Source organism: Phyllobates terribilis, unplaced genomic scaffold (genome assembly GCF_046119375.1).
Source record: "Phyllobates terribilis strain yellow unplaced genomic scaffold, ASM4611937v1 Scaffold_1__5_contigs__length_1240528914, whole genome shotgun sequence".
NCBI lineage: Eukaryota > Metazoa > Chordata > Amphibia > Anura > Dendrobatidae > Phyllobates > Phyllobates terribilis.
This window is the reverse complement of record NW_027362761.1, coordinates 664943058-664963201: the sequence shown is the minus strand read 5'-3', so window position 1 is coordinate 664963201 and position 20144 is coordinate 664943058. Positions and strand designations below refer to the sequence as shown.

General features: G+C 44.7%; 1 protein-coding gene across 1 annotated transcript in view; it reads left to right on the top strand.

Moving 5' to 3' along the window:
- The window catches only part of CACNA1S (calcium voltage-gated channel subunit alpha1 S), a 1485309-nt gene that overhangs the window by 1427220 nt on the left and 37945 nt on the right, over positions 1-20144 (top strand). The window contains exon 41 of the mRNA XM_073685020.1: positions 3716-3806. Within this exon, the coding sequence (XP_073541121.1) occupies positions 3716-3806 (91 nt within the window). The remainder of the gene's footprint in view (positions 1-3715; positions 3807-20144) is intronic.

The following is a 20144-nucleotide window of genomic DNA, read 5'->3' as shown; positions in this document are numbered from 1 at the left end:
TCCTCTCATGCCGGCAGTTCGCGACGGACTGAAGGACCTCTGCTGACATCATAGTCATGTGACGGGTCACGCGACGCTGACGTCGGCAGGTCCTTCAGTGTAACGCGATCTGCCGGCAGCCAGGACGGTGAGGAAAGACACCGGGGGCCATTGGAATGTAAGTATACAGTGGTGGCCAAAAGTATTGGCACCCCTGCAATTCTGTCAGATAATACTCAGTTTCTTCCTGAAAATAATTGCAATCACATTCTTTGGTATTATTATCTTCATTTAATTTGTCTTCAATGAAAAAACACAAAAAGAATTGTCCTAAAGCCAAATTGAATATAATTCCACACCAAACCTAAAAAAGGGGGTGGACAAAAGTATTGGCACTGTTTGAAAAATCATGTGATGCTTCTCTAATTCGTGTAATTAACAGCACCTGTAATTTACCAGTGGCACCTAACAGGTGTTGACAATAACTAAATCACATTTGCAGCCAGTTAACATGGATTAAAGTTGACTCAACCTCTGTCCTGTACCACATTGAGCATGGAGAAAAGAAAGAAGACCAAAGAACTGTCTAAGGACTTGAGAACCCAAATTGTGAGGAAGCATGAGCAATCTCAAGGCTATAAGTCCATCTCCAAAGACCTGAATGTTCCTGTGTCTTCCGTGCGCAGTGTCATCAAGAAGTTTAAAGGCCATGGCACTGTGGCTAACCTCCCTAGATTGATGAGAGATTTCAACGCAAGATTGTGCGGATGGTGGATAAAGAACCTCGACTAACATCCAAACAAGTTCAAGCTGCCCTGCAGTCCGAGGGTACAACAGTGTCAACCCGTACTATCCGTCGGCGTCTGAATGAAAAGGGACTGTATGGTAGGATACCCAGGAAGACCCCACTTCTTACCCCGAGACATAAAAAAGCCAGGCTGGAGTTTGCCAAAACTTACCTGAGAAAGCCTAAAACATTTTGGAAGAATATTCTCTGGTCAGATGAGACAAAAGTAGAGCTTTTTGGGAAAAAGCATCAACATAGAGTGTACAGGAAAAAAAAAGAGGCATTCAAAGAAAAGAACACGGTCCCTACAGTCAAACATGGTGGAGGTTCCCTGATGTTTTGGGGTTGCTTTGATGCCTCTGGCACTGGACTGCTTGACCGTGTACATGGCATTATGAAGTCTGAAGACTACCAACAAATTTTGCAGCATAATGTAGGGCCCAGTGTGAGAAAGCTGGGTCTCCCTCAGAGGTCATGGGTCTTCCAGCAGGACAATGACCCAAAACACACTTCCAAAAGCACTATAAAATGGTTTGAGAGAAAGCACTGGAGACTTCTAAGGTGGCCAGCAATGAGTCCAGACCTGAATCCCATAGAACACCTGTGGAGAGATCTCAAAATGTCAGTTTGGAGAAGGCACCCTTCAAATATCAGGGACCTGGAGCAGTTTGCCAAAGAAGAATGGTCTACAATTCCAGCAGAGCATTGTAAGAAACTCATTGATGGTTACCGAAAGCGGTTGTTCGCAGTTATTTTGGCTAAAGGTTGTGCAACCAAGTATTAGGCTGAGGGTGCCAATACTTTTGTCTGGCCCATTTTGGGAGTTTTGTGTGAAATAATCAATGATTTGATTTTTGCTTCATTCTCTTTTGTGTTTTTTCCTTGCAAGCAAATTAAATGAAGATAATAATACCAAAGAATTTGTGATTGCAATCATTTTCAGGAAGAAACTGAGTATTATCTGACTGAATTGCAGGGGTGCCAATACTTTTGGCCACCACTGTAGATTTATTTTTTATTTTTTGACATTCTCTCGGGTCACACTATATAAATCCATGCTGTTTGCATGGATTTATATAGTGTGACCAAGTTGTCAAGCACTTTCTAAGTGATGCTAAAAATCGTTTGGAAAGCGCTTGACAACCCGCATGCGGAAATGCATGTGAAGAACGCTTCACATCCACATGTCCCTGGCAGGAAAAATTCATGTACAATCCGCATGCATTTTTTCTGCCATGGAAGATGCAGAAATGCTCAGGAAAAATCCGGGACATTTCTTCATCTAATTTACTGAGATCATGACTTTTGTGTTTTCATTGGCTGTAAGCCATAATTATCAGCATTAACAGAAATAAATACTTGAAATAGATCACTCTGTTTGTAATGACTCTATATAATATGAGTTTCACTTTTTGTATTGAAGAACTGAAATACATTAACTTTTTGATGATATTCTAATTTTGTGAGATGTACATGTACATACATGATCATTGTGGCCAAACAGTTCTATTTTAACCTCATCTCGGTCCACAGGACTTGTTTCCAAAATGCATCAGACTTGTTTTTATGTGTTTTTTTTCATACTTATGACGCTGAATTTTATGGTGAAGACGCAGGAGAGGTTTTATTCTGATGACTCTTCCATGAAGGTCATATTTGTGCAGTTTTCTCTGAACAGTAGAACAATGTACCACAGCTCCAGAGTCAGCTAAATCTTTCTGAAGGGCTTTTGCAGTCAAGCGGGGGTTCTGATTTGTATCTCTAGCAATCCTACATGCAGATCTCACTGAAATTTTGCTTGGTCTCTCAGACCTTATCTTGACCTCCACTGTTCCTGCTAACTGCCATTTCTTAATTACATTTCAAACTGAGGAAAGGACAACTTGAAAACGCTTTGCCATCTACTTATAGCCTTCTCCTGCTTTGTAGGCCTCCACTATTTTCATTTTCAGAGAGCTAGGCAGCTGCTTAAAAGAACCTATGGCTACTGTTTTTTGGCACAAGGTTAGAGGCTGAGTTTTCATAAAGCTGCGAAATTTGCATCATCCGGCTTTTCCTAACGATGATAGTGAACAAGCCATAACCCTAACAGGTTAATTAAGGTCTGGAAATTTGGTCAAAGGTATCTGAGAACACAAATCTCCAAGAGTGCCCAAACTTTTGCACTGGCCCATTTTCCTTTTTGTAATTTTTAAAATGTAAAAAAATGACAATATATTTTTTTTCCTAAAATACAAAGGAAATGTGTAATCTAACTAGGACTTTTAGAGGTCATTTCATCTTCAACTTGCTTAACTGTTCACAATAACAGTAATTTTGACCAGGGGCGCACAAACTTTTACATGCCACTGTATTTATATATACACCGTATTTTGAGAACCATAAGACGCACCAAAAAAAAAAATCTTTTAATGCGTCAAATAAGATCCATGTTATAGTCCGAATTTAGCTTTCAGGGGCAAATGGGTGGTGGCGGTAGAGCTTGGTCGCAGGAGGCAGGGTCGCTGCTGCAGGAAACTGGCTGCGGGCCCTGGGCTGATAGGAGGGGGTGTTCCAGCTGTGGGCTTCAAGAAATCATTCGCAGTGCAGGCAGGAGTGGAGTCCCCGCTCTGCACATTGCTCTCCTGACAGGGAACTTTAGGAAAATGGCCGCCGGAGGGAGCACATTTGAAGATTGAGATCTTGGCTCAGCATCGGCCCACTCCTGCCGCCGGCTTCCAACAGTGGTGAGGTGACCCTGCCTCCTGTGACCAGCACCACTGTCCCCCATACAGGAAGCTACATTTGGACTAAAATACACACCCCCATTTTCCTCCTAAATGTGGGGAAAAGTGCGTCTTATAGTCTGCAAAATACGGTGTATATATATATATATATATATATATATATATTATTTTTTTATATTAATAACATTGTATAATAACAGTAACATTGATTCTTGTTTTCTAGTGTCATTGACGTTAACTTTACTACTTTAAATGCTGCAAAAGCACAGCATAATGAAGAGCAGTGGAACTCTGTCAGTACCAGCAGTCAAGAGGTAAAAAAATATTAGATAGAAACAGTCTGTTGAGACTATTAAAAGTTTAGCAGTCTTGAAAGATCTGCCGGCTCAAGAATACAGTGTGATGTATACAGTGATCAATTTTTTGCTAAGCATACCTATGTTATTAAATTGCTTCAGTTAGCATGAAAATAAGCAAATTTACAATTGACTTGCTTTTTCGATCTCCTGTGATTCTTCTGAAATTAGAGCCTTTACCTTGCATAATGTACAATGTGTTGTGACCAAAATCAACAACCAGTTTTCACAGTAGCTAAATTCCAGGCTGAGGAGTTAACTCCTGAGAAACCAGCCACCTCTCTCCATATCATTGATTTCTAGATAGCAGTTAACTGCTCACCTCTCTCCCCCTCCCTATCACCTCCTGACCTATTATCAGTCCTGCAAAATCACAATTCCCTACCCCTTTCCACCCTAAACTTCCACCCTTTTCCACTGGCAGTTTCTGGAGCAGTTCTCTTAATCAAAGCTGTCCCTTTTCTTGAGACGTGTTCATGGGCCCTGTTTTCTCTATATGTAATTTTAGGGATATAGTGAACAATAGTGGAATTGAGTTTTGCAACTGTGTGTTTTCCCTATTTATTTGTCAGGTTACGCTGGGACATTAGTCTTTTTTCTTTTTAGTAGCTTTAAATAGTACATTTAAAAATTAAATGTCTAAGCACGAGCATCCATTTTTTTGTTCTACTGATGTCATTCCATTGCAATGAATATTTAAATTGTATAATTAAAACATGCTGTGTTACTGTTAATTACAATTTTGAAAACAAATTCTACATACCGGTAAATAAAAAAAATATATATATACAGGTGCATCTCACAAAATTAGAATATCATCAAAAAGTTTATTTATTTCAGTTCTTCATTACAGAAGGTGAAACTCATATTATATATTGTCATTACAAACAGAGTGATCTATTTCTGTTAATGTTGATGATTATGGATTGCAGCCAATGAAAACACAAAACTCATTATCTCAGTAAATTAAAAAAATTAACAAAAAACACCTGCAAAGGCTTCCTAAGCATCTAAAAAGGTCCCTTAGTCTTTTTCAGTAGGTTCCACAATCATGGGGAAGACTGCTGACTTGACAGATGTCCAGAAGGCAGTCATTGACACACTCCACAAGGTCCCAGAGTGGAAGTCTAGTGTGAAGTTTCCACAATCAGTGATGGTTTGGGGAGCCATGTCATCTGCTGGTGTAGGTCCACTGTGTTTTATCAAGACCAAAGTCAGCGCAGCCATCTACCAGGAAATTTTAGAGCACTTCATGCTTCCCTCTGCCAACAAGCTTTTTGGAGATGGAAATTTCATTCTCCAGCAGGACTTGGCACCTGTCCACACTGCCAAAAGTACCAATAGCTGGTTTAAAAACAACAGTATCACTGTGCTTGATTGGCCAGCAAACTCGCCTGAACTTAAACCCTTAGAGAATCTATGGGGTATTGTCAAGATGAAGATGAGAGACACCAGACCCAACAATGCAGATGAGCTGAAGGCTGCTATCAAAACAAGCTGGGCTTCCATTACACTTCAGCAGTGCCACAGGCTGATTGCCTCCATGCCACACAACATTGATGCAGTAATTGATGCAAAAGAAGCCCCGACCAAGTATTGAGTGCATTTTGCTGAACATGCATTTCAGTAGGCCAACATTTCGGATTTTAAAAACATTTTTCCAGCTGTTGTTCTAAAGTATTCTAATTTACTGAGATAATGACTTTTGTGTTTTCATTTGTTGTAAGCCATAATCATCAACATTATCAGAAATAAATACTTGAAATAGATCACTCTGTTATGACTCTATATAATATATGAGTTTCACTTTTTGTATTGAAGAACTGAAATAAGTAAGTTTTTGATGATATTCTAATTTAGTGAGATGCACCTGTATGTATGCATATATGTGTATACATACATACACATATATACATATATATTGTGTAAATATAGCACAATTGACATGTTGACTTTATTCTGTGGGTCAATGTATATATACAGCTCTGCCAAAAATTAAGAGACCACTCTTTCTCTTTATATGTATATTTTTGAGTAAAATGTACATTGTTGTTTTATTCTATAAACTACTGACAACATGTCTCCGAAATTCAAAGATAAAAATTTTGTATTTATTTGCAGCAAATGAGAAATCGTCAAAATAATAAAAAAGAAACAGTGCTTTCAGGCCTCAAATAATGCAAGGAAAGCAAGTTCTTATTCATTTAGAAACAACAATACTCATGTTTTAACTCAGGAAGAGTTCAGAAATCAATATTTGGTGGAATAACCATGATTTTTAATCACAGCTTTCATGTGTCTTGGCATGCTTTCCACCAGTCTTTCACACTGCTTTTGGGTGACCTTATGCCACTCCTGGCACAAAAATGTAAGCATTTCTTTTTGTTTGATGGCTTGTGACTATCCAGCTTCCTCTTGATTACATTCCAGAGGTTTTCAATGAGGTTCAGGTCTGGAGATTGGGCTGGCCATGGCAGGGTCTTCATGTGGTGCTTCTTCATCCACACATTGATTGACCTAGCTGTGTGGCATGGGGCATTGTCCTGCTGGAAAAAGCAGTCCTCAGAGTTCAGGAACATTGTCTAAGCAGAAGGAAGCAAGTGTTTTTGAAGGATAACCTTGTATGCGGCTTGATTCATACGTCCTTCGCAAACATTAACCTGCCCAATTCCATCCATGCTGAAGCATCCCCAGATCATCACCGATCCTCCACCAAATTACAGAATGGGTGCAAGACACTGTGGCTTGTATGCCTATCCAGGGCTCTGTCTAACCATTAGACGACCAGGTGTTGGGCAAAGCTGAAAATTAGACTCATCAGAGAAGATTACCTTACTCCAGTCCTCTATGGTCCAATCCTTATGGTCTTTGGCAAACTTCAGCCTGACTCTCCTTTGCTTCTCATTGATGAAAGGCTTTTTTCTAGCTTTACATGACTTGAGGCCTGCCTCTAGGAGCCTGTTACGAACTGTTTTTGCTGTGCACTTCACCCCAGCTGCCGTTTGCCATTTCTTTTTTAGGTCACTTGATGTCATCCTGCGGTTGCTGAATGACATTCGAATAAGATGACGGTCATCCTGGTCAGTGGAGAGTCGCTTTTGCCCTCTGCCGGTCTGTAGATTTGTTGTCCCCAATGTCTGCTGCTTGACCTAGTTGTAATGGACTGCTGTCTTCGAAATTTTAAGGATGGAGGCAACATGACGCTCACTGTATCCCTCTGCTAGTTATGCCAGAATTGAGCCCTTCTTTTCTTCACTCAATACTTTTCTTTTCAACTCCTTTGGCATGGTTAAAAGTTATTTTTTCATTCAAATTACTTTTGGGCTATTCCTAGCACTTGTTTTGCCACTCAGCTTGTCCTATTGCAAGAGGATTGTGAAGACCACAGCAGTGTTTTTTATACTTACACTCGTTACTCGTTACATAAAATTTGGTTCAGGTGATCACCTTATCAGAAGCACATTAAGTAAAATGAGCTGGAATTCAACTGCCACAGGAATGGAATGGATGTCAGACAGAAAACTGTGCAGTGGTCTCTTAATTTTTGCCAGAGCTATATACAGTACAGACCAAAAGTTAGGACACACCTTCTCATTTGAAGATTTTTCTGTATTTTCATGACTATGAAAATTGTACATTCACACTGAAGGCATCAAAACTATGAATTAACACATGTGGAATTATATACTTAACAAAAAAGTGTGAAACAACTGAAAATATGTCTTATATTCTAGGTTCTTCAAAGTATCCACCTTTTGCTTTGATGACTGCTTTGCACACTCTTGGCATTCTCTTTATTAGCTTCAAGAGGTAGTCACCGGAAATGCTTTTCACTTCACAGGTGTGCCCTGTCAGGTTTAATAAGTGGGATTTCTTGCCTTATAAATGCGGTTGGGACCATCAGTTGTGTTGTGTAGAGGTCAGGTGGATACACAGCTGATAGTCCTACTGAATAGACTGTTAGAATTTGTATTATGGCAAGAAAAAAGCAGCTAAGTAAAGAAAAACGAGTGGCCATCATTACTTTAAGAAATGAAGGTCAGTCAGTCCGAAAAATTGGGAAAACTTTGAAAGTGTCCCCAAGTGCTGTTGCAAAAACCATCAAGCGCTACCAAGAAACTGGCTCACATGAGGACAGCCCCAGGAAAAGAAGACCAAGAGTCACCTCTGCTTCTGAGGATAAGTTTATCCGAGTCACCAGCCTCAGAAATCGCAGGTTAACAGCAGCTCAGATTAGAGACCAGGTCAATGCCACACAGAATTCTAGCAGCAGACACATCTCTTCAACAACTGTTATGAGGAGACTTTGTGCAGCAGGCTTTCATGGTAAAATAGCTGGACCAGTTGGACCATCATTTATTTTTCAACAGGACAATGACCCCAAACACCCCTCCAGGCTGTGTAAGGGCTATTTGACCAAGAAGGAGAGTGATGAGGTGCTACGCCAGATGACCTGGCCTCCACAGTCACCAGACCTGAACCCAATCAAGATGGTTTGGGGTGAGCTGGACCGCAGAGTGAAGGCAAAAGGGCCAACAAGTGCTAAGCATCTCTGGGAACTCCTTCAAGATTGTTGGAAGACCATTTCCGGTGACTACCTCTTGAAGCTCATCAAGAGAATGCCAAGAGTGTGCAAAGCAGTCATCAAAGCAAAAGGTTGCTTGTGCTGTCCAGCTCTTTGTTTGAAAAGACTTTCAGCCATTTTGGGCATTACCTAATGTTATATGATTATTGTATTGTTGTACTTTGCTGCCATCTACTGGCCATTGTTATAATACTGTATGTTATAACGTATTATTCCTGTGTTTTACCCACAAACCCCTTCAGTCTGTAACTCCTCCTATCTCCTGCTCCTCACTTCCTTCTTCTTCATCACATCCATCTTTACTACACATGCTGCAGGACTGGAGAAAGGATTCTCTTGTTACCACTTTACCTGGCGCTTCTAATACCTACAATTCCTACCCTTCCCCCATCTCACCTCATCAAGAACTGTAAATAAATCTGTTGAATTCATCACTGCATCATCATTCCGGATTACCACGTGCAGTTCATGAGGAACAGGAGCGCAGGTCAGTGAGTTGACTCTATATGCCACTGCTTATACAGAGATCCATGTCACATCCTTCAGACACATCTCGCCCCACGTACATCGGTGGCAGAATAGTAACAAGAGACCTAAGTCTTCAGTATCTGTGTGCATATGCATGTCTGCTAGCAAGTCTATGACCATCCACCATCTTAGCTAAAGGATGTCTACAAAGGGCACAGTGGATCCCTTTGTGGGAGAAGCACATCATGTTCCTGACACCACAGATGCTCCAGGAGCGGAGTCCACACTTACTGCAGAGCAGGATGTATGACCCAAACGTGCAACCAAGCCAACACAAAAGGTCAGAGAGAACCTGCAGACAACCAGAGATGAGCTCCATGATAACATAGATCATTTATGGGGCAGAGTTGAGCACTATTTAGCAGGTCTTCCACGTGCTAACAATGACGCAGCAGATTTAACCGCCAAATTGAAGAGTTTATCTGCCACCTATGATCGCTAGCAAAGACTGTCTGTTAAGTACATTGCATTCCTGAGTAACTGTGATATGGATGATGCCCCAGCAGAGTTGGCTGAAAGGGAGACTGTTCTCCAAGAAAAGACCGTATTAGTGCAAAATGCCCAGGATAAGGCAGAACTCTGCATCGTGCACCTCCAAGAGGTTAGGTCACATCGTACAACCTCGACCAAAATCACATCTCGGTCTTCCAGATCATCTCAGTCCAGGAAGTCAACATTGTCTGACAAGAAACTGGAAATTCGTGCATCTGCAGAGGAAGCTAGAGTAAGAAGCTAGGAAGGAGGCTGAAGTAGAAGCTCAAAGAAACAAGATGGAAGCCCAATTAAAAATGCAGGAAGCTGAGATGGAAACTCAATTAAAAATACTCCAAGCAGAAAGGGAAGAAGCAGCAGCCCTCGCTAAACTGAAGGTCCTTGAACAAGCACTAGGTCAAGATGCTGATATGGACTGCTTTATTCAAGGAGAAATGGAGGACCCAGCTGATCGCACCACAGACTATGTGCTAAAACATTTACCATCTGTACCAGCGCCACCTCCAATCCACCACACAGACGCACCCGTAAGCCAAGAAATGTCGCCACCTACTGCTGACAAGGTAATTTCCAGCACTAACCCACAATTTAGGCCGCAGCCAGCAGACCCTATAGAGACTAAACCACAACTCAACCCTCATGCCACATCATTCCGTCCTGATCTGTCTAAGTCATATAAACCAGAGAACTTACATTCCCCAGGGATACCACAAGTTAATCCTGCAACTATGACCGGGAGGTTGGACATGTCTGAATTCGCCAGATATATGATTCGCAGGGAGTTAATAAACATCAGTCTCTTAAAGTTTGATGATTGTGCCGAAAATTATAGAGCCTGGAAATCGACCTTTCAAGCAGTAATCCAAGACCTTAATCTCACCGGCAAGGAACAACTAGATTTGTGTGTCAACTGGTTAGGTCCTGAATCAGTGGAGCGCATCAAGACAATAAGGGCAGTTCATGTGGACTATTCAGATGCAGGTCTTATTGCAGCATGTGAGAGACTGGAGCAAACCTACGGCAGCTCAGAAGCCATAGAGTCTGCCTCATTTAAGAAACTGCAAGCCTTCCCAAAAATAACTAACAAGGACAATAGAAAACTGCAAGACCTGAGTGACCTGCTAAAGGAAATAGAATTGGCAAAATTAGACCCCCGTTTTCAGGACTAAGCTACCTTGATACTGCTCATGGCGTGACTCCAGTAGTTCTCAAGTTGCCAAAAGGAATGCAGGATAAATGAGCAGACCACGGCTCACGGTATAAAGGACAGCATAATGTGTCTTTTTCTCCCTTTTCCTATTTTTCCAGGTTCGTCAGTGATCAAGCTCGGAAGAAGAATGATCCCAGCTTTGACTTCACTGAACCTACTCCACCAGCTTTATCATCATCATCATCATCTACAAGGTATGATAACAATATCACCCAACGTAGAGAGTTAAGGTGCACAGTATCTGTGAGAAAGACTGACGTTCCACTTACTGCAACCTCTTTTAACAAAATATACGCTGTAGCTCCTAAAGCTATGGTCAGTAACCGTATGTGCCCTATTCACAAAAGACCTCACCCACTTAAGGAATACCGTGGATTCAGGGCAAAGACTTTGCAGGAACGAAGAGATACTCTCAAGGAGCTAGGGATATGTTACAAGTGTTGCACCTCCTCAGACCACCTTGCTAAGGACTGTAAGGCTGTCATTAAGTGCACCGAGTGCAGTAGTGACAACCACGTTACATCTATGCATCCCACACCAGCTCCACACAATTCACAACCTTCTGCAGCACCCAATCCTGCTCAAAAGCATGGCGGGGAGCCCAAGTTCCTGATCCAGCTGTAACTGCTGTTTCCTCCTCATGTATGGAAGTATGTGGAGAAGGGACTGGTCCTAAATGCTGCGCTAAAGTATGTCTGGTCAAGGTCTATCCAGAAGGACAACCCGACAAGGCCTCCAAAATGTATGCCATAATAGATGAGCAAAGTAACAGGCCTCTAGCAAAGCCAAAAATCTTTGAGATCTTCAATATAAAAGGATAAATGGCTCCATACACCCTCAACACCTGTTCTGGTTGTATTGAGACTTCTGGTAGGAGAGCCTCTGGGTACATTATCTCTTCAATCAAGGGAAACATGCACATACCCTTGCCAACTTTAATTGAATGTGACCCGATACCTGATAACAAGGAAGAAATTCCCACTCCGGAAGCCACGCTTCATCATCCCCACTTGAGGCACCTAACTAAAGAAAATCCTCCTCTGGACACGAATGCTGATATTCTAATCCTACTGGGGAGAGACATTCTAAGGGTCCACAAGGTGCGCCAACAATGCAATGGCCCAGATGATGCTCCATATGCCCAAAGACTTGATCTGTGCTGGGTAATCGTGGGCAATGTATGTCTGGATAAGTGACAAGGCATCCGAAGTCAACTCCTTTAAAATGTATGTACTTCAAAATGGTCGCACAACTCACTTCAAACCATGCTCTCATCACTATGAAGTGAAAGAAAGGTTCTCTGACTTCATCCAAGAGCCTGACATTCATCCCACTCCCTATGGTGACGACTTAGGGAGAACAGTGTTTCGCACAACAGAAGATGACAACAAGGTCACCTTATCCATAGAAGACAAGGAATTTATTAAAATAATGGACAGTGGATTCTTCAAGAACGAATCTGACCGTTGGGTCGCTCCCTTACCCTTCAAGGATGCAAGGACCATGCTTCCTAACAACCGAGAACAGGCCTTATCAAGGCTCACCTCACTGCAGAGAACATTGAGAAATAAGCCTGAAATGAAGGACCAGTTTGTAGCCTTTATGGAGAAGATATTTCACAATGACCACGCAGAGCCAGCTCCACCCTTGCAAGCCAATGAAGAATGCTCGTATCTACCTTCCTTTGGAGTATATCATCCAGGAAAGCCTAAACAAATCAGAGTGGTGTTCGATTCAAGCGCCAAACATGATGGTGTATCTCTGAACGACGTTCTCCTCACTGGTCCCAACCTGACTAATAACCTGGTGGGAGTTCTCATGAGATTCAGAAAAGAGCCAATTGCCATTACTGCTGACATTGAACAAATGTTCTATTGTTTCATCGTGCGACAAGATCACAGAAACTATCTTCATTTTCTATGGCACCGAGACAACGACACCAGCAAGGAAATGGTTGAATACCGCATGAAGGCGCACGTGTTTGGAAACAGCCCTTCTCCTGCAGTTGCTACATACGGCCTACGTAGGACCGCCTCTGATGGTGAAGCGGAATTCGGGAAGGACGCCCAACAGTTTGTTGAAAAGAACTTCTACGTGGATGACGGTCTCAAATCCCTGCCCACAGCGGAAGAAGCCATAGATTTGCTCAAATGGACACAAGGTATGCTTTGTAAAGCTCATTTAAGATTACGTAAAATTGCCTCCAATAGTGCTGTTGTCATGAAGGCTTTTCACTCTAATGATCATGCTTCAGAATTCAGAGACTTGAATCTAGGTTCAGACAACCCACCAGTACAGAGAAGTCTGGGCTTGAGATGGAACTTGTTAAAGGACTCCTTCAGATTTCAGGTTAGTGGTACAGAAAAACCATTCACTAAGCGTGGGGTTCTGTCAGTGGTGAACAGTCTATACGATCCACTCGGGTTTGTTGCACCCCTGACTATACAAGGCAAGGTTCTGTTAAGGCAGCTCTCAGAGTCTATTAAGGACTGGGACGCACCACTCCCTGCAGACAAACAACTAAAGTGGAAGTCATGGAGGGAATCTCTTTGTGCCTTAGATAAAATCCACATACCACATTGTTACACTCCAGCATCTCTTGCTACGAGTCAAAGGAAAGAGATTTATATATTCTCTGATGCCTCTATTGAAGCCATTGCAGCTGTTGCCTATTTGAAGGTTATAGACTCTAACAATGAAGCCCATGTTGGATTTGTATTTGGAAAGGCTAAATTGGCTCCAAAACCCGATCACACCATGCCCAGACTTGAGCTCTGTGGGGCTGTACTAGCCATCGAGATTGCAGACTTCATACAGAATGAACTAGCTATTAACGTGGATGACACAAGATTCTACACAGACAGCAAGGTTGTTCTGGGCTACATATACAACCAGACAAAACGCTTCTATGTCTATGTCAGTGACCGCGTTAAAAGGATCAGGAAATCCTCTAAACCTGAGCAATGGCAGTATGTTCCATCACATCTTAACCCTGCTGACCTTGCTACTAGGCCAGTATCTGTTGGTGCCTTCGCAAACTCTTCTTGGTTAACAGGACCGGAGTTCCTTTTTGGCCAGTGTGAAGAGACTGCTGTTGAAGACAGCTTCAGTCTTCAAGATCCAGACGTTGTCCCAGAGATTCGTCCTGATGTCAGCACCCCCATTGCCAAAGAGAAGGTTGGCTTGGGCTGACAGCAATTTGAACACTTCTCCAGATGGACAAGGCTTGTTTGCGCCAACACATCTGGAACTTGAACTTGGAACTTTCAAGAAACTTTTGGACTACTAAAGACACTCATCTGATTGCAACCAGGAACTGTAACCACTGGATTACAATTGGGTTGGAGACAGTTTGGCCTAGTGCGGCTTCTCCAATCCGAAGATGGACATCCTTTGGATTGCTTCAGGAACTGTTATAGACATTCGTCTACCTCGTTTGTTATTCATTATTGTTGCATTGCATGCATTGTTTATCTTTCAGGTTGAGGTATCCCTCAGTACTTCAGGAAAACACCTCCACCTCAAGACTGTTAATATAGTGAAATCCAGGGATTTCAGACTGGGACTGTGCTGTCCAGCTCTTTGTTTGAAAAGACTTTCAGCCATTTTGGGCATTACCTAATGTTATATGATTATTGTATTGCTGTACTTTGCTGCCATCTACTGGCCGTTGTTATAATACTGTATGTTATAACATGTATTATTCTTGTGTTTTACCCACAAACTCCTTTGGTCTGTTACTCCTCCTATCTCCTGCTCCTCACTTCCTTCTTCTTCATCACATCCATCTTTACTATACATGCTGCAGGACTGGAGAAAGGAGTCTCTTGTTACGATTTTACCTGGCGCTTCTAATACCTACAATTCCTACCCTTTCCTCATCCTTCACCTTCCCTCATCTCACCTCATCAAGAACTGTAAATAAATCTGTTGAATCATCACTGCATCATCATTCCGGATTGCCACGTGCAGTTCAAGAGGAACAGGAGCGCAGGTCAGTGAGCTGACGCTATATGCCACTGCTTATACAGAGATCTGTGTCACATCCTTCAGACACATCTCGCCCCACGTACATCGGTGGCAGAATATGGCTACTTTGAAGAACCTAGAATATAAGACATATTTTCAGTTGTTTCACACTTTTTGTTAAGTATATAATTCCACATGTGTTAATTCATAGTTGTGATGCCTTCAGTGTGAATATACAATTTTCATAGTCATGAAAATACAGAAAAATCTTAAAATGAGACGGTGTGTCCCAACTTTTGGTCTGTACTGTATATCTATAATATAACCGGAGATGCGTGTCTCTGTCTGAAGCCTTTATAGACTTTGCAAGCGCAACACGCCTGCGCAGTCTGGCTCCAGACAGAAGAACGCATCGAGCCGTTACAGGTAAGAGGAGTGTGTGGCACCGGAGATCGCGGTATGTGTAGACACTGAACGCATACCGCGATCGCCGGCGCCATACTTACATACTTATCTGACCGGGAGGAGCGTTGCCGCGGCGCCTCTCTTCGTTGGAGACTGGTGCAGGAGTGAGGCTTCAGAACCTGTGCATGCGCATAGCGCTATCCGGCACCATTTTACTAAAGACACATTTACAGTGTGTCTTCAGCAAAATGGCACCAGACAGCGCGGTATGGGTACGCGAGTACTCCTCCCCGGCCTCTGGCAGAACAGGACACAGCAGCGCTGGAGCACAGGGAAGAAAAGTGAGTATAAGTGTTTATTTTTTTGTATGTGTGCAGCGTGAAAGGGATGAGGGGTGCCATACATACCAGGATTGGGGGGTGAGGGGGGCCATGCATACCAGGATTGGGGGGTGAGGGGTGCCATGCATACCAGGTTTGGGGGTTGAGGGGGCCACACATACCAAGATTGGGGGATGAGGGGGCCATACATACCAGGATTGGGGGATGAGGGGGCCATGCATACCACTATTGGGGGGTGAGGGAGCCACACATACCAGGACTGGGGGATGAGGGGGCCATGCATACCACAATTGGGGGATGAGGGGTGCCAAAATACCAGGATTGGGGGGTGAGGGGACCATACATACCAGGATGAGGAATGGGGTGCCATGCATACCAGGATTGGGGGGTAAGGGGACCATGCATACCAGGATTAGGGGGGTGAGGGGTGCCATGCATACCAGTAATGGGGATGGGGGTGCCATGCATACCAGAATAGGGATGAGGTGTGCCATACATACCAGAATAGGGATGAGGGGTACCATGCATACTAGGATAGGAATGCAGGGTACCATGCATACCAGGATGAGGGATGGGATGCCATGCATACCAGGATGAGGGATACCATACATACCAGAATAGGGATGAGGGGTACCATGCATACCAGGATTGGGGATGAGGGGTGCCATGCACACCAGGATTGGGGATGAGGGGTGCCATGCATACCAGGATAGGGATGAGGGAGCCATGCATACCAGAATGAGGTATTGGGTGCCATGCATACCAGGTTTCTGGGAAGAGGAGGCCATACATACCAGAATTGGGATGAGGGGTGCCACGTATACCAGGATGAGGGGTACCATCCGTACCAGAATAGGGATGTGGAGTACCACGCATACCAGGATGAGGGATGGGGTGCCATGCATACCAGGATTGGGAGATGAGGGGTTCCATACATACCAGAATTGGGATGAGGGGTGCCATGTACACCAGGATAAGGGGTACCATACATAAAAGAATAGGGATGCGGGGTACCATGCATACCAGGATGAAGGATGGGGTGCCATGCATACCAGGATGAGGGGTACCATAATACCAGGATAGGGATGAGGGGTGCCATGCATATCAGGATGAAGGATGGGGTGCCATGCATACAGGATTGGGGATCAGGGGTGCCATGCACACCAGGATTGGGGAAGAGTGGTGCCATGTATACCAGGAAGAGGGATTGGGTACCTTGCATACCAGGATTGAGGGATGAGGGGGGCTATACATACCAGGATTGGGATGAGGGGTGCAATGTATACCAGATTTGGAATGAGGGGGCCATGCACACCAGGATGAGAGATGGTGTGCCATGCATACCAGGATTGGGATGAGGGGTGCCATTCATACCAGGATTGGGATAAGAGGTGCAATGTATACTAGATTTGGAATGAGGGGTGCCATGTATACCAAATTTCGGATGAGGAGGCCATGCATACCAAGATGAGAGATGGGGTGCCATGCATATCAGGATTGGGGATGAGGGGTGCCATGCATACCAGGATTGGGGATGAGGGGTGCCATGTATACCAAATTTGGGATGAGGGGGCCATGCATACCACATTGGGATAAGGGGTGCCATGTATACCAAATTTGGGATGAGGGGGCCATGCATACCAGGATGAGAGATGGGGTGCCATGCATACCAGGATTGGGGATTAGGGGTGCAGTGTGTACCAAATTTGGGATGAGGGGGCCATGAATACTAGGATTTAGATGAGGGGTGCCATGCTTACCAGGATTGGGGATGAAGTGTGCCATGCATACCAGGATTGGGGATGAGTGATGCAATGTATACTAGATTTGGAATGAGGGTTGCTATTTATACCAAATTTCGGATGAGGAGGCCATGCATACCAAGATGAGAGATGGGGTGCCATGCATACCAGGATTGGGGATGAGAGGTGCCATGCATACCAGGATTGGGGATGAGGGGTGCCATGTATACCAAATTTGGGATGAGGGGGCGATGCATACCATATTGGGATAAAGGGTACCATGTAAACCAAATTTGGGATGAGGGGGCCATGCATACCAGAATGAGAGATTGGGTGCCATGCATACCAGGATTGGGGATGAGGGGTGCCATGCATACCAGGATTGGGGATGAGGGGTGCCATGCATACCAGGATTAGGTATGAAGTGTGCCATGCATACCAGGATGAGGTATGCCATATATACAAAATTTGGAATGAGGGGGCCATCCATACCGGGATTGGGATGAGGAGTGCCATGTATACCAAATTTCGGATGAGGGGGCCATGCAGACCAGGATGAGAGATGGGGTGCCATGCATACCAGGATTGAGGATGACGGGTGCCATGCATAACAGGATTGGGGATGAATTGTGCCATGCATACCACATTGGAATAAGGGGTGCCATGTATACCAAATTTGGGATGAGGGGGCCATGCATACCAGAATGAGAGATGGGGTGCCATGCATACCAGGATGGGGGTGAGGGGCCCATGCATAGCAGGATAAGGCTGAGGGTGCCATGCATACCACATTGGGATAAGGGGTGCCATGTATACCAAATTTCGGATGAGTGGGCCATGCATACCAGGATGAGAGATGGGGTGCCATGCATACCAGGATTGGGGATGAGGGATGCCATGTATACCAAATTTGGAATGAGGGGGCAATCCATACCAGGATTGGGATGAGGGGTGCCATGTATACCAAATTTCAGATGAGGGGGCCATGCATACTAGGATGAGAGATTGGGTGCCATGCATGCCAGGATTGGGGATGAGGGGTGCCATGTATATCAGGATTGGGGATGAGGGGTGCTATGCATACCAGGATTGGGTATGAAGTGTGCTATGCATACCAGGATTGGGGATGAGGGATGACATGTATACCTAATTTGGAATGAGGGGGCCATGCATACCAGGATGAGAGATGGGGTGCCATGCATACCAGGACTGGGGATGAGGGATGCCATGTATACCAAATTTGGAATGAGGGGGCAATCCATACCAGGATTGGGATGAGGGGTGCCATGTATACCAAATTTCAGATGAGGGGGCCATGCATAATAGGATGAGAGATTGGGTGCCATGCATGCCAGGATTGGGGATGAGGGGTGCCATGTATATCAGGATTGGGGATGAGGGGTGCCATGCATACCAGGATTGGGTATGAAGTGTGCTATGCATACCAGGATTGGGGATGAGGGATGACATGTATACCTAATTTGGAATGAGGGGGCCATCCATACCAGGATTGGGATGAGGGGTGCCATGTATACCAAATTTCAGATGAGGGGGCCATGCATAATAGGATGAGAGATTGGGTGCCATGCATGCCAGGATTGGGGATGAGGGGTGCCATGTATATCAGGATTGGGGATGAGGGGTGCCATGCATACCAGGATTGGGTATGAAGTGTGCTATGCATACCAGGATTGGGGATGAGGGATGACATGTATACCTAATTTGGAATGAGGGGGCCATCCATACCAGGATTGGGATGAGGGGTGCCATGTATATGAAATTTCAGATGAGGGGGCCATACATGCCAGGATGAGAGATGGGGTGCCATGCATACCAGGATTGGGGATGATGGTAGCCATGCATACCAGAATTGGGGATGAGGGGTTCCATGCATACCAGGATTAGGGATGAGGGTGCCATGCATACCAGGATGGGGGTGAGGGGCCCATACATAGAAGGATAAGGCTGAGGGTGCCATGCATACCAGGATTTGGAGTGAAGGGTGCCATGCATACCAGGATTGGGGATGAAGTGTGCCATGCATACCAGGATTGGGGAAGAGGGGTGCCATGCCTACCAGGATTGGGGATGAAGTGTGCCATGCATACCAGGATTGGGGATGAGTGGTGCCATGTACACCAAATTTTGGATGAGGGGGCCATGCATACCAGCATGAGAGATGGGGTGCCATGCATACCAGGATTGGGGATGAGGGGTGCCATGCATACCAGGATTGGGGATGAGGGGTGCCATGCATACCAGGATTGGGGATGAGGTGTGTCATGCATACCAGGATTGGGGATGAGGGATGCCATGCATACCAGGATTGGGGATGAGGGGTGCCATGCATACCAGGATTGGGTATGAAGTGTGCCATGCATACCAGGATTGGGGATGAGGTATGCCATGTATACCAAATTTGGAATGAGGCGGCCATCCATACCAGGATTGGGATGAGGAGAGCCATGTATACCAAATTTCGGATGAGGGGGCCATGCATGCCAGAATGAGAGATGGTGTGCCATGCATACCAGGATTGGGGATGACCGGTGCCATGCATACCAGGATTGGGGATGAAGTGTGCCATGCATACCAGGATTGGGGATGAGGGGTGCTATGCATACCAGAATTGGGGATGAGGGGTGCCATGCATACCAGGATTAGGGATGAGGGGTGCCATGCATACCAGGATTGGGGTGAAGGGCCCATGCATACCAGGATTGAGGGTGAGGGGTGCCATGCATACCAGAATTTGGAGTGAGGGATGCCATGCATACCAGAATTTGGCATGAGGGGTGCCATGCATACCAGGATTGGGGATGGGGGGTGCCATGTATACCAAATTTGGGATGAGGGGGCCATGCATACCACATTGGGCTAAGGGTTGCCATGTATACCAAATTTGGGATGAGTGGGCCATGCATACCAGAATGAGAGATTGGGTGCCATGCATACCAGGATTGGGGATGAGGGGTGCCATGCATACCAGGATTGGGGATGAGAGGTGCCATGCATACCAGGATT